Below are 12798 nucleotides of genomic sequence, written 5' to 3'. Positions count from 1 at the left end.
TGAGGAATTTTAGAATTTAATTGGATTATGTAGCAAATAGTTTCGTCAAAAATCAAAATATATCAAATTCATTGGGCCACACTTGACCCATTAAGTTGCATAACTAAAAGTTGACTTTCTATATCATACCCTAAAATAAAATCATATAGGATAGCTGGATAGGCTAGGATAGAATTTGTTAGAAAAATTAAGATATCATTCTGTAAGATATTTCTAGAATCCCCAAGAACATTTATAAAAACAACCCTTGTAGTCTTCCAAAGTCTCATCAGTCAACATATCCTCAACAAAATATTACTCTCCTCTTTTCCTTCCAAGAAATCTCCAATTCCATGGCATCATCCTCCTATTCTCCTCCATCTTCCAAAAAATTTATTCTTAGGACTTCCGAGGGGGAGGTTTTCGAAATCGACGAAAATGCAGCAAGGCTTTCTCAAACCCTTAAGCACATGATCGAAGACCTCGGCGACAGCAATAATCTTATTCAAGTGTCGAATGTCGACTCTAAAATTCCCTCTAAGGTTATCGAGTACTGCAACAAGGACGTTGTTGGCGATAACCTCGAATCCAAAATCACTGAAGATGAAATCAAGCAATGGGATAAGGACTTCCACAAAGTTGACCAAGAGACCCTCTTTAAGCTCATTCTTGTGAGTTTTTTTTTTCTTTGATTTAATAATTTGATTTGTTATCGATTTTGTTGAATTCTTTCATTTGTTTTTCTTTACATTCCAAAGTTTGATAAAATAGATGACGAAAGGGTAATAAATAAAACTACCAAGTTTTCTTTTTCATCAATTTTTTCATATATATTTATTTTTATTGTGAATAAAGTATCTCATTTGGTTAACCATTTCATTGATATAGAAAATACACGGTCCTTGTTGAATTATTTATCATAACAGATACTAAATTATTGTATTCTTTAATTGTTAACCTATCATATAAGGCCATGATATGAGAGTATCAATAAACATTAATTACATATATCTACATAATTATATTGATAATATTCCGAGTCAAGAAGATACCACTATATATAGTTTAAAAGTTGAACAAACAAAATATACGTCGATTTATAGATATAATAAAAATTAGAGTTAGAGATGAATCAACAGATTAAAGTTATGATTAGTACAAGATTATGAAATCTGGTAATTTGATCTTCTGAATCTTATTGATAATCGTAGTTGTATTACTAGTTGATCAAAAGGTAGAAAGCATGGTAAAATCGATGTAATCATGCATGTTTATGCTGTTTGATAGGCCTTATATTTAAAACTGATGGAGGCTGTGACACATTCAACTCTTGTCAAAGTAGCTACGTAATGTTAAGTTAAATTCTTGTGCGCAGCTCATATATGGCCATATGGGTCTTAAATTACTGAAAAACTATTTGAATTTTTTGATTTTACCACTTTTATAAAACCTCGAATTCTACGTACATCCATAAATTATATAACACTTACCTAAAAAAAAGTTAAATCACCCAAGCAAAAAAAAAAGTTGTATTTACAAACGAAAAAAATGAAATTCAAATTACATCACATATAACCAATTACATCCATAAATTAGTTATATGAATTAAATTACGGTTATTTTCTCTTATTTTATCACAACTTTTCATAATAATTTCCTCTAACTTCTTTACCTATTCAGTTATTTATATAAATTCATCAATTAATTTTTCGTGGAAAAAATTTGCTAAATAGTGGTAACATTAAAATTTTGTTTCTCTAATAAGTGGTAAAATCAATTTTTTTTTTGTTTCCTTGGGGTGATATAAAATAATTCGGATTTTTGTAGGTAAAATGTAGCTAATAATTTGAACTTTTTTGTTGATTGTTTTAACTTTTAAATAAAACGGATGTTCAGTAAATTACTGAACATCCGTCATAAAGTGACAATAAAATGCGCAAAAGTTACACAAAAACGCACAAAAGTTACTCAACATATATAAGAGTTATTTATACTTCATTGATAAATTTGACAAAAATGACCCTAAATTTGACAAAAGTGACACTAAATTCGACAAAAGTGCACCCAATGTACAGTAAATTACTGAAAACCGGGTGTATAGAAAAGTTTTCCTAGAAGTTTACTTAAGTTCTTAGTTTGTTTGTCTCTCGGAGCTTATTTTCTTTTTATTTTCTGAGATTGGTATTGTTAGTGGCTATTGGCGGGGGACAGCGGTTGGATTTTTTCATTTTATTTCTTCAGTGTGTTCTGTTGGAGTTTTCCGACTGTTTTGTGGCTGTCGGAAATACCAACAGTTTTAAGCAGTAATTGGTCACTTGGTAAAAGTCTTTTCGATTAAGAAAATTTTGCAAAAAACCACCTTTTATAAGTAATTTTTTTGCAAGAAACCACCTTATAATTTTTTTTTTTTTTTGCAATGACACACCTTAATCAAATTTTTTTTTGCAAATCAATGCCTTTATGTCGGAAAATGAGGTTTGACCCCCATTTTCCGGCGTTGACTTCCCCAATCTACCCACGAAACCACCTCTCTCTCCAGCCCCACCCACGAAACCACCTCCCTCCTAAGCCCCTCCCACAAAACCACCTCCCTCCTAAGCCCCTCCCACAAAACCACCCTTTCATGGCGTTGACCACCATAAACACACCCCCTTTTACGGCGTTGACCACCCTAAACACACTCCTTTAACAATGTTGACCACCCTAAACCCTCCTCTATAGCCCTAGCCACCCTTCTCCCCTCCATTGTCAGTTTCGTGGGTGCAAATGGCGTAGTCAACGCCGGAAAATAGAGTTTGACTCTATTTTGCGGCATAAATATATGGTTTTGCAAAAAAAAAAAAAAAAATTGATTAAGGTGTGTCTTTGAAAAAAAAAAAAAAATTAAAAAGTGGTTTCTTGCAAAAAAATGGTTATAAAAGGTGGTTTTTTTGTAAAATTTCCTTTCAATTATAACAAATAAAACTCATCAAAAAATATTTTTTAGTTTTCAATTATTTGCATGCATGTAAGTGTCGAATTTATCTATTAGATCTAATAAATAATAATGGGATGTTCCTACTAACATAATTTGAGCTTTTAAAAGGTATAAATAAACACTCTTTCGCGGGACCAAACACCTTTTAATTAAATGCGATAATCATTAATCAAGTCATTAATGAACATTAACAAGAAAAAAAACATTGATTAATCTCCTCTTGAATGAATTTCAACGTTATTATTGCCCCGTGGAGAAGGATCTTCACAAGTTCCAGCTGAAAATTTTAACAAGAAGTTTTTATTTTATTTTATTTTTAAGGTAATTTTTCCAACCACTACCATTTAATGTTCACTTTTGAGAACAACTACTATTTAATTTTTATTTTTTTAAATAAACGACCACAAATACCCAAAAACTTTGAGTAGCGCTATCACATTTAATTTTTCGACAAGAATCTCCGGTTGATGGAGCTTAATTTATAAGATTTCAATCAATTGTGGTAGTGCTACTCAAACTTTTTGTGTTTTTGTTGTAGTTTTTTCAAACAAAATTTTTAGGGTCCGTTTGGCATCGTTGTGGTTTTCTGTTTTTTGGTTTTTTGTTTTTTAAAAGTATATTACATATGTTACATAATGGATCAAAAAATATTTAGACTTATTAAAATCATGATAATTTTGAAAACTGACAATAAAAAAGTGGAAACACCTTTTTCTTGTTTCCTGTTTTTGGTTTTTAGTTTTCAAAAAAACAGGAAACTGGAAACCAAAAATGATGCCAAACAAGCCCTTAAATGGTAGTTTTTTTTTTTTTTTTTTTTTTTTTTAAAAGGCGTCAATTAAATGATAGTTGTTAACAATATTATCAATTTTTAATGATGAAAATTATAAACTAGCAAATTTAAAAGGTCATTTAAAATTACTTTATACTCTATTAGATTACGAATAGATACGAGAGAGATTGGATGGAATGTTTGTGTGTGTTACACTGTTATCAAGATATACTTACCGGACGATAACTTTTGTTTATCTATTATTAATGTCTAATGAAGTACACTACTAGAGTAAAGCCAAATACCAATGGCCAAAATTCATCGGTTAACAATTAAAAAGCCATCTGTGTCATGTTTACCGATGGTTGCCATCGGTATTTTGGCCATCGAATAGCAATTCACCGAAAAATCAAAAATTACCGATGGAAAAGCCAAACTGATATCGATGGTTTAACCGACAGCCAAACTCCATCGTTAACTTTTACATAACGATGGCTTAAATCATCGTTAAGTTTGGTATTTGAAAGTTACCTATGTATCTTGAATCTTGTAAAATAAAGGTATTCAAATGATTTTATTTATTCATCAATTTAGTTATTTAACTAAGTAGAAAGGGAAAAGGAAACAAAGTCCATCATGCGAGATCGATATTAGAAAAAGTAATTGGAGAAGCGAACAAAGGAAAATAATAGCACAATTTTTTTAAGGAATCCGCTTAATAAAATGGTGGAGGCTAGTTAAGAAATGCTTAAATGAAAAAAAATAAATAAAAGGTAAGGCTAATTTAGTCACGCATGATTGAAAATTATACAAGTTCAAATAATGTTTAAACAATTATATAAAATAATAAAGATTCCACATTTTTCCATGGAACCTTAGTTTATTAGAGTCATTTAAGCTAATATGTCCACATAATTACATAGTTTGTGCTGTAGGCTGCACCCTTTAAAGGTTGTGCTGCTACACGCACCTTTATCATAGTTGGTGTTGTTGCGGCCAATTTTTCCATAATATAATTAACTACAATCATCTTAAAAATTACACAAAATTAAAAAATATTTAATCATCTCATAAATTAAACAAAAAAACACAAATCAACCGGAAAACAACACGAAATTCAACTAAAAAAATATGAAAATCAACCCAAAAACGAAAACTAAGATATATAACCAAAACCAAATCACCTCGATCTAAATCAACCACAATAAGAACCTACCTTCGATTTTTATGGTTGATTCTTATCCACTTAAGATTTAAATGGTCACATTCAACCATAAAAACTCCAAATCTGACCATCGGATAAGATATACCGATGGTAAGGCCATCGGTAATTTGTAAAATACTAATGGCTTGATAAAACCATCAGCATATCATATATTTACCAATGGATTTTAGACTTTTAGTGGCCATCGATAATTGCACGTATTCTTGTAGTGGTAATTACCGCCGATTTTTGTTTATCCATTAATAATACCCAGTCATGTAATTACTACCGAGTACCGACGATTTATGGTAATCCGATTCATCTATAATTGATGTAAATTAATATCGCAAATTTTCGTTTAACCATTACAGTAATACATTCTAGTGACTCTTTTCCACTTTCCTCAATTAAAAAAATAAAAACAAAATTAAAATGAAATATTAAGACAATTACTGTAAAAGTGGCTGTTAAGTTATTTCTTGAAAATTAAATTAAGGAAAGAAATAATGTAGTCTTTCATTTTTGCTATAAATATTGCCCTAATCTAACCACTTTCTACTCTAGCCTCTAACAAGTTTTCAGTCAACATCATCCTGTGCTAGTTCATCGAAGAAGATCGTCCTTAAGACTAATGATAAGGAGTTATTCTATGTCAATGAAAATGTTGCGTTACAATCTGTAACAATTAAGCACATGATAGCCGATCTCGGCGACATCCAAGGCCAGATTATCCCGTTACCAAATGTCGACGGAAAGACTCTTGGTAAGGTCATCGAGTACTGCAAGATGTACGAGGCTGAAAGAACTGATCGCGACGCTGATGATGACAGAATTAAGCCGTGGGAGGAAAAGTTCTTGGAAGAACTTGATCAAGACACCTTCTTTGATGTTATGCTTGTAAGTATTTTTTTTATTTGTTTGTTTTATTTTACTTTTTTTTATTTTTTTATTTTTTGAGTTTCTTTGGTTTTTTAATTAATCTTTGGGCTAATAATGTCATTATGTTGAATTAATTATTTTTTTTCTTTTTTTTTTTGGTGAGAGGTAAATATTGATTATTGTTTTTATGTTTGATACGTCCCAAAATAATTGACATCTTTGACTTTTATTTTTTAACTATTCATATATTTACTTTAACTATATGTTTTTTTTATAAACTTAATAACCATATATATTATCATAAATATGTTATAAGACTGGTATTAATATAAAATTTCATTATATCTATAACTTTTTTTAAAAAATTAATTTTTCATTAATGCTTTGAATTGAATTTTAGTTGATTTTACAAAAATCATCTTAAAACGACTACCATACATTACACTAAGTGGCTCAAAATGATTGGTTGAAATTTTACCCATTATCATTATTTTTGATTTATTTTTCAATGATAAAATTAATTAAAAATAATATTGTTTTGTTTTTAAACTCATTTTTTAAGTTCAAAAATTAAATATTTAATTTCTTTGATTTTAATTTCCATAAATACTTACTGAAAATATAATTTTATTATAAATTTAAATTATTCAATTGTCCTTCATCCAAAAATCAAAATATTTTTGAATGAATAAATTTCATGAATCAATTCATTCATATTGTTTTAGTTTTTTCCATGTCGATGACAAGAGATTTTTTCTTCAATAATTCAAGAACAATGGATTTTTAATCTTGGTTGACTAAGAATTGAATGTTCTTGAAAATTTGAAGAAAAAATCTGTAATGTTTAAATATTGAAAAAAAAGAAACTATATGAATGAATTGATAGATGAAATTGATCAATAAAACTAATAGTGAATCATTGAATGAATTGAATCCAAAAAATTTAATTATATTTTGATTTGGATGAAGAAGGATGAGACTTTTTTTATTAAATTTTTAAATCAAATTTTTTGTAATTATTTATGAAAAATAAAATGATTTTAAGATATTATGTGATAAATAATTTTTGAAATTATAAAAGAATATAGAATTTTAAAAATGATTTCAAATAAATCGGCATTACATAATAAATCAAAAGTAAATATTGAGGTGTATAATTTCAGCCAATCACATTGTGCCGATTAAATTAAGCTAATGATAATTGACTACAACATTAGAAGGTCAAAGGGTCAAAATAATGTATCGACAAGTGTGTATAATTTGAACGTGTCAATTTTTTCTTGGATAGAGGGAGTTTAAACTAGGGTGTAAGCCTTTAAGGTGCACCTAAGGGTATTTTTGTTCATTTAATATTATTTTGCTTATTTTATATACTTTTATGTGAACTCGGTTATGAACTTATAATATATGATAGATTAGATCTGCTTGAATTCTTAATTGTCTTAATTTATTGGAATATAATTTTACTGTTTTAGTGTGGATACTCTGTATGTATGTAAGAAATATGTCAATTTGTATTTCAAACCGGTTGATTAAAACGATTAAATCATCGAAATTCACATTTGAAGATTTTGTGTATGAATTTGTACGTCATTTGGAATTTATCAAGTTATGTACACTCACAAAACATAGCTTTTGATATCACTTGATATGGATGTATAAATGTTTGTAATTGTAAAAAATTGCATGATAGACATTCAAATTTTTTTAAAATCACATAATTAATTCTTAAGTTTAATAATCTTAGAGCCATAACCCTTAATTAAAACACTAATTTCAATTTGCTGATAAGAATATATTTATTACATGGGAAACAATTATAGACTCATGTTATACATTTTGTATTTGTTTCGAATCGAGGTTCGAGTAATCTTTGTGCTATTATTTCTTTCCAAATTAGCTGTCATTCTTTATCATAAGTTTGGTCTAGCTCTGTAATGAATATATATTTATCATACTTTTACTTAGTTTATCGATTGAGTATTAACTAAGCTGATTTTTTTTTTTTTTTTTTTTTTTTGGAGGGAATTAACTAATTAAACTGATTGTGTGATGGTTATATGTAGGCTGCAAACTATATGAACATCAAAGGTTTGCTAATGGCAACATGCAAATATGTAGCTAGGACGATGCAAGGAAATACACCAGAGGAGATTAGGAAGATGTACAACATCAAAAATGATTATACGCCCGAACAACAGGAGGAAATTCGAAGGCAGAACCCTTGGGCTTTTGATGTAAATAATAATTAAGAGCAACTCCATCTATTATGCTTAGTGTTAAGCTGCTGCATTTGCTTACTTGATGTTTTATTATTTACAACGTTATTGAATTAGTACTAAGAACAAGAATGTGTGTTTTGTTGCTCCGCTGCATTTGTGTGATGGATGTTTTACTTGCTGTATTTACTGATTTATTGGATTAATATTAGAACAGATTATATCAGAAATTCTACTGAATCTTATTGATAATCATACTTGTATTGGTTGATCGAAAGTATGATGAAATTTATGTAATTATGCATGTTTATGTTGATCTTTTTAGGTTCGTGTAAGGTTTATTCCGATTGGATCGAATGCAGTCTTGCAGTTGTGAAGTTCAGACTGGGTTAACTTTGGGGTCTGTTATATAGTAAATCAATATCAGCTATATATAGGTTGTGTCTACAATAAGTTATTGTAGACCGGGTCTATTCTAGTCTTTATAATATACATATATATTTTTTAACTGAGCGAAATTACTCTCAGTTTTTTTTTTAAACCGAAATTACTCTCGGTTTTGAGTAGCTATTTAAAAAAAAAAAAACAATATTAAATCATAAACCATGCAAAAGGAAATTAAATCATGAACCATTGCTAAATATTACAAGTATATCAAGAAGTGTGATATCTTTTCATAATTGTCTTAAAATAGTTTATATCACAATTTATTTCAGATGGAGAGAGTACAAAACTACAAACAAAACCAGAATTTTTATAAATCAACTCAGGGCTCAGGTAGACTACATAAAATGGCAAGCAATTCAGCAATGAAGACCAAAGTCAGATTATTCTATAGAGTCCCCTACTATTGATAATGTTAGATTATTGAGCAGCAGCTATTCTAGCGTAAACACGCCCCTAAATATCAAAATCACTGAGAAGGACCATCATCAGTATAGAGAAAGCACGACAAAGTGACAATAGTAAAATAGTTCAGAAGTTTTATGTAGCCTTGAACATCAACTCATGTAAGGAATAAACAATAAGCACACCTTAAACACGAGGTTGACTACATCTTTATACCTCATGCTATCTTCCTACTTCCAAAAATTAGACAATTTATATCCTGAAATAGCATTAGTCATTACATTCACGTCAACTACTCCAATTCTTCTTTAGTCAACTATCAGACTCATGGTTTTAGCCTCAGCTGCTAGCTCGGCTCAAATTAGGATGGATAAAATCATACAAACACTCTACTCCTATTGGTAAAGAAAAGTTTCCAACATTCTTGAAAAACATAACTCATCTACAACAGAAGGCACAACCCTTTTTCCAAATATAAGTATTAGCACATAATTCAATTATGTACGTGTAGTTGTGTTCTATACTTGTATTACATATTGTTCCTAAAGCCTCTAGCCATTTAACTTCGTAAACAGAATGGGATACATTATGCTAATGAGAGAAAGAGTTCAAGAACCGTTACTAAAAATGCCATCCTACAAAGTAACAATGAGCAATACGTGTTATGAAGTTTAAGTCGTTTATGACTTCATGTATTTATGCAAAATGCTTTTCCATAGATTCCATACAACAAATGCAATCAATTGTGAGAAAATTCAATTTGTATGATCACTCATTACAAAAGGAAACCACATCCCCCCACCTCTTTCTACCCATTCCCCAAAATCTCCAACCTTGCGTATTAGATTTGTATACTCTAAACATATACACTTAAATGTTGTCATTTAATTGTATGTTTACAGTATACAATTAACATTATCTTAACTTGGTAAAGCAGTTAAGATAAAAGCAACAGATATTATTTAGAAATCAGCCCAAAGCAATCAACTAGTAAGAACTACGGGTTCTAAAATAAACATTTAAGTATATTTTTTAACATTTGGCTAGATTATTTCAACAACAGAAATAAATTGGAAACCAGAAATTATGGTGAAAAACCTGAGGTGAAATTGAGATCCTTAAGCAACATTGTACCAGCGTAAACACTACCTCTTGGACTCCTTAAATGAGATCAAAGAACAATGCATATATAGCTTCTTACACATTAGCCAATAACGATTCTGCAACTACAATCATTGCAGGAAAATCCTACATGAAGATGAAAGATATAAGACCACCACGTCCACCAGAACATGCTTGTTTGCTTTTTTAGGTAGAGTATTCCCTTCTTTACAATAATTATTTTCATTTAAGCTCTCATTTATTGTAATGCCACTTAAAACTTATTTATGCAATATTGCACGTGTAAAGTCAAATTGACAAGCTAAGTAGCTATTCATAGATTACTTAAGCAGCAAAAACCATTGATTTGAATAATACAGAATCAGGGAGTAAAATCATCATTCAGCCAAACATATAAGGAGCCAACTATAACTCAAACCATCCAAGCTGCACATATCGTAAGTTAATAGATCAGACCACACCCTATGATAACACAATCTTATCAGTCTCATTTCCAAATTTAAAAAGACAATAAGAGATGTCATAATTAGCTTTCCATTCATATTTAAAAAAAAAAAACAGAACAGGCCAGGTTAGCAGGAAATATCAAGGACCTATGCAAACATAAATCTTAACTTTTAGCACAACCAATGCTTCTGGACACGTTAAGCTAGAATCTGGATAATTACTTCCTCTGACAACACTTCCACAACAATCCATAATCTGAAAACAATTGTATAAGGAAGAACTTCTGAAATTCTGAAGTACTAATAGGCATAAGTAAGTAAACGAATCCCCAACAAATAGAATAACCAAGACGTTATGCCATTTAAAGATATTAAGAAAATTAAATTTAGGCTTTGATTATGTTACATATTATTCAACCAGACTAACCTCAAAAATTCATTGGGTCATAAGCTAGGAGTACTTAAGTAGAGGAAAAAGAAACTAACACTAGCAAGATATTGTGTACAGTAAAAGGCTTTTAATAACGCTATATATATCATTCATAGGTCATTTGGAGCTACCACCCACCCCAAAGATGAGCACAAGGTAACAACCCATTATAACAGTACAGTGACAAAGAAGAAACACAACTTAAGATGGAATGCTCCAACATTTCACTAGGGACACCTTTAGTTAGCACTTGTTTAACTTATGCTATTAAAAGCAACAAACTATAGTATAAAAAACATCATCATGTTATGTACTAGTGCCTGTTATCTGTCACTCTAAATACTGTATTATGGTGTAAATCTCCTTAGTTTGGAGTTGTATCTACCCTTCAATAGATATACCAGTACATAGAGAGACCTAATGAAAACATAATATTAACTCGATAATACAGAAAATATTCGCATAATAATAGCTAGAAGATTTTCTATTTTAATAAACACATATGCAGCAAGTTCCACAATAACGCAAACTAATAACGAAATCAGATCCCTGAGTAGAAAGCACGATGATCAGAAACTTTACCCACCTGAATCCAATATCATAATACCACTATCTATATTTCCATTCCTGCATTGTAGAAAGAGTAACAAGTTGAAAGTTTACAACACATTACATTTATATCTTTCTCATCATAATCATCAATCTCAGAACATGAATCCTAATAAGGATTTCATGTCAAATGTGGGAACACGCTCCATCCCCCCAAGACAATATATTTGTCACTTATTCTTCATTAAAACTCCTCATCTGAGCAATTAATAAGTCAAGAAAGGAAATACGTCAATCCTTTTAATGATATATGGTGATCCATTGATTTTACTTTTGATTCTATACCAAAGGTGAAGAAAGGTGGAAAATCAACTAAGTCAAGGTTAGAAATTTTCTATGTGGTAATTAAAATTCATCTCCATTATATCCAGATTCAGACTTGCAATTTTGGATACTCAACAACCATCTTTTCTAATCTGCTGTAAAAAGAAACCACATATTTGAAGAAATTTCATTTTGCAACTACAACCATTGCATGCAAATCGTGCATACAGATGAGAGATATATATTAGACAACCATTACCAGAACATGTTTGTACGATTTTTTAGATAGAGTATTCCCTCCATTTCAAAATCATTGTCATTTAAGCTCTTATTTATTGTAATGCCATTTAAAACTCATTTAATTAAAGCTTGCATGGTTAAAGTCATATTGACAAGTAGCAGTACAAAGAATCTTTAAGTAGAAATAACATTGACTAAAAGAAAAAGAGGTGGACAGATAATACGGAATCAGGGAGTAAAAATCATCAGTCGGCCATATATAAAAGGGGCCAACTGTTTCTCAAACAATCCAAGCTAAACATATCGAAAGTCAATAATTCTGTCCATGCCCAAAGATAACATAACCTTGTCAGTCTCATTTACAGGTTTAAAAAGACAGTAAGAGAAGGCATAATTACCTTCCATTTATAAGACAAAAAAATAATAATAATAAAAAATTAAACAGCTTAGCATGCAGGATATATATGTACGTCAAGAATGCATAGGTAAATCTTACTCACTCCGCTCTTGAAAAAGGGTTACGTTTTCCATTTTAGGCGTTCCCCTTTAATAGTTACGTTTAAATTATACTTAATTTTTTTTTTACAAATTTCCCTCGTAAATATATTTTTCCATGCAATAATACTTGTATACTCCTAATGCAAACTATTCATATTTACAAACAAAATTATCTATTCCTAAATCCTAATTTAAGTATTCCTATTTTCAAAGTTAATTTAATGCCTTGATACTTATATATGTAACATCTAATCACAATTCCACAATTTTATTTTCCTTATTAACCGTGTAAAACTACCAAGCGTGTCCT

General features: G+C 29.9%; 1 protein-coding gene across 1 annotated transcript; it reads left to right on the top strand.

Moving 5' to 3' along the window:
• The first annotated feature begins 332 nt into the window (after positions 1-332).
• On the top strand, positions 333-8406 carry LOC145614022 (SKP1-like protein 1A). The gene is made up of 4 exons (XM_081669033.1): positions 333-650; positions 5497-5829; positions 7878-8048; positions 8356-8406. The coding sequence occupies exons 1-4, from the start codon at positions 333-335 to the stop codon at positions 8404-8406; spliced, it is 873 nt and encodes a 290-aa protein (XP_081525159.1).
• Positions 8407-12798: the final 4392 nt, after the last annotated feature.

The sequence above is a fragment of the Chenopodium album genome, chromosome 25 (genome assembly GCF_948465745.1).
Source record: "Chenopodium album chromosome 25, dcCheAlbu1.1, whole genome shotgun sequence".
NCBI lineage: Eukaryota > Viridiplantae > Streptophyta > Magnoliopsida > Caryophyllales > Amaranthaceae > Chenopodium > Chenopodium album.
The sequence above is the reverse complement of the archived record's forward strand: the minus strand, read 5'-3'. Positions and strand labels throughout refer to the sequence as shown.

Bases quoted from the DNA above. Each gene is read 5' to 3' on its own strand.
- LOC145614022 (XM_081669033.1), top strand. From the start codon at position 333: ATGGCATCATCCTCCTATTCTCCTCCATCTTCCAAAAAATTTATTCTT. The intron at 5,830-7,877 runs GTAAGTATTTTT...GGTTATATGTAG, and splicing joins CCTTCTTTGATGTTATGCTT to GCTGCAAACTATATGAACAT. The intron at 8,049-8,355 runs GTAAATAATAAT...TGATCTTTTTAG, and splicing joins AGAACCCTTGGGCTTTTGAT to GTTCGTGTAAGGTTTATTCC.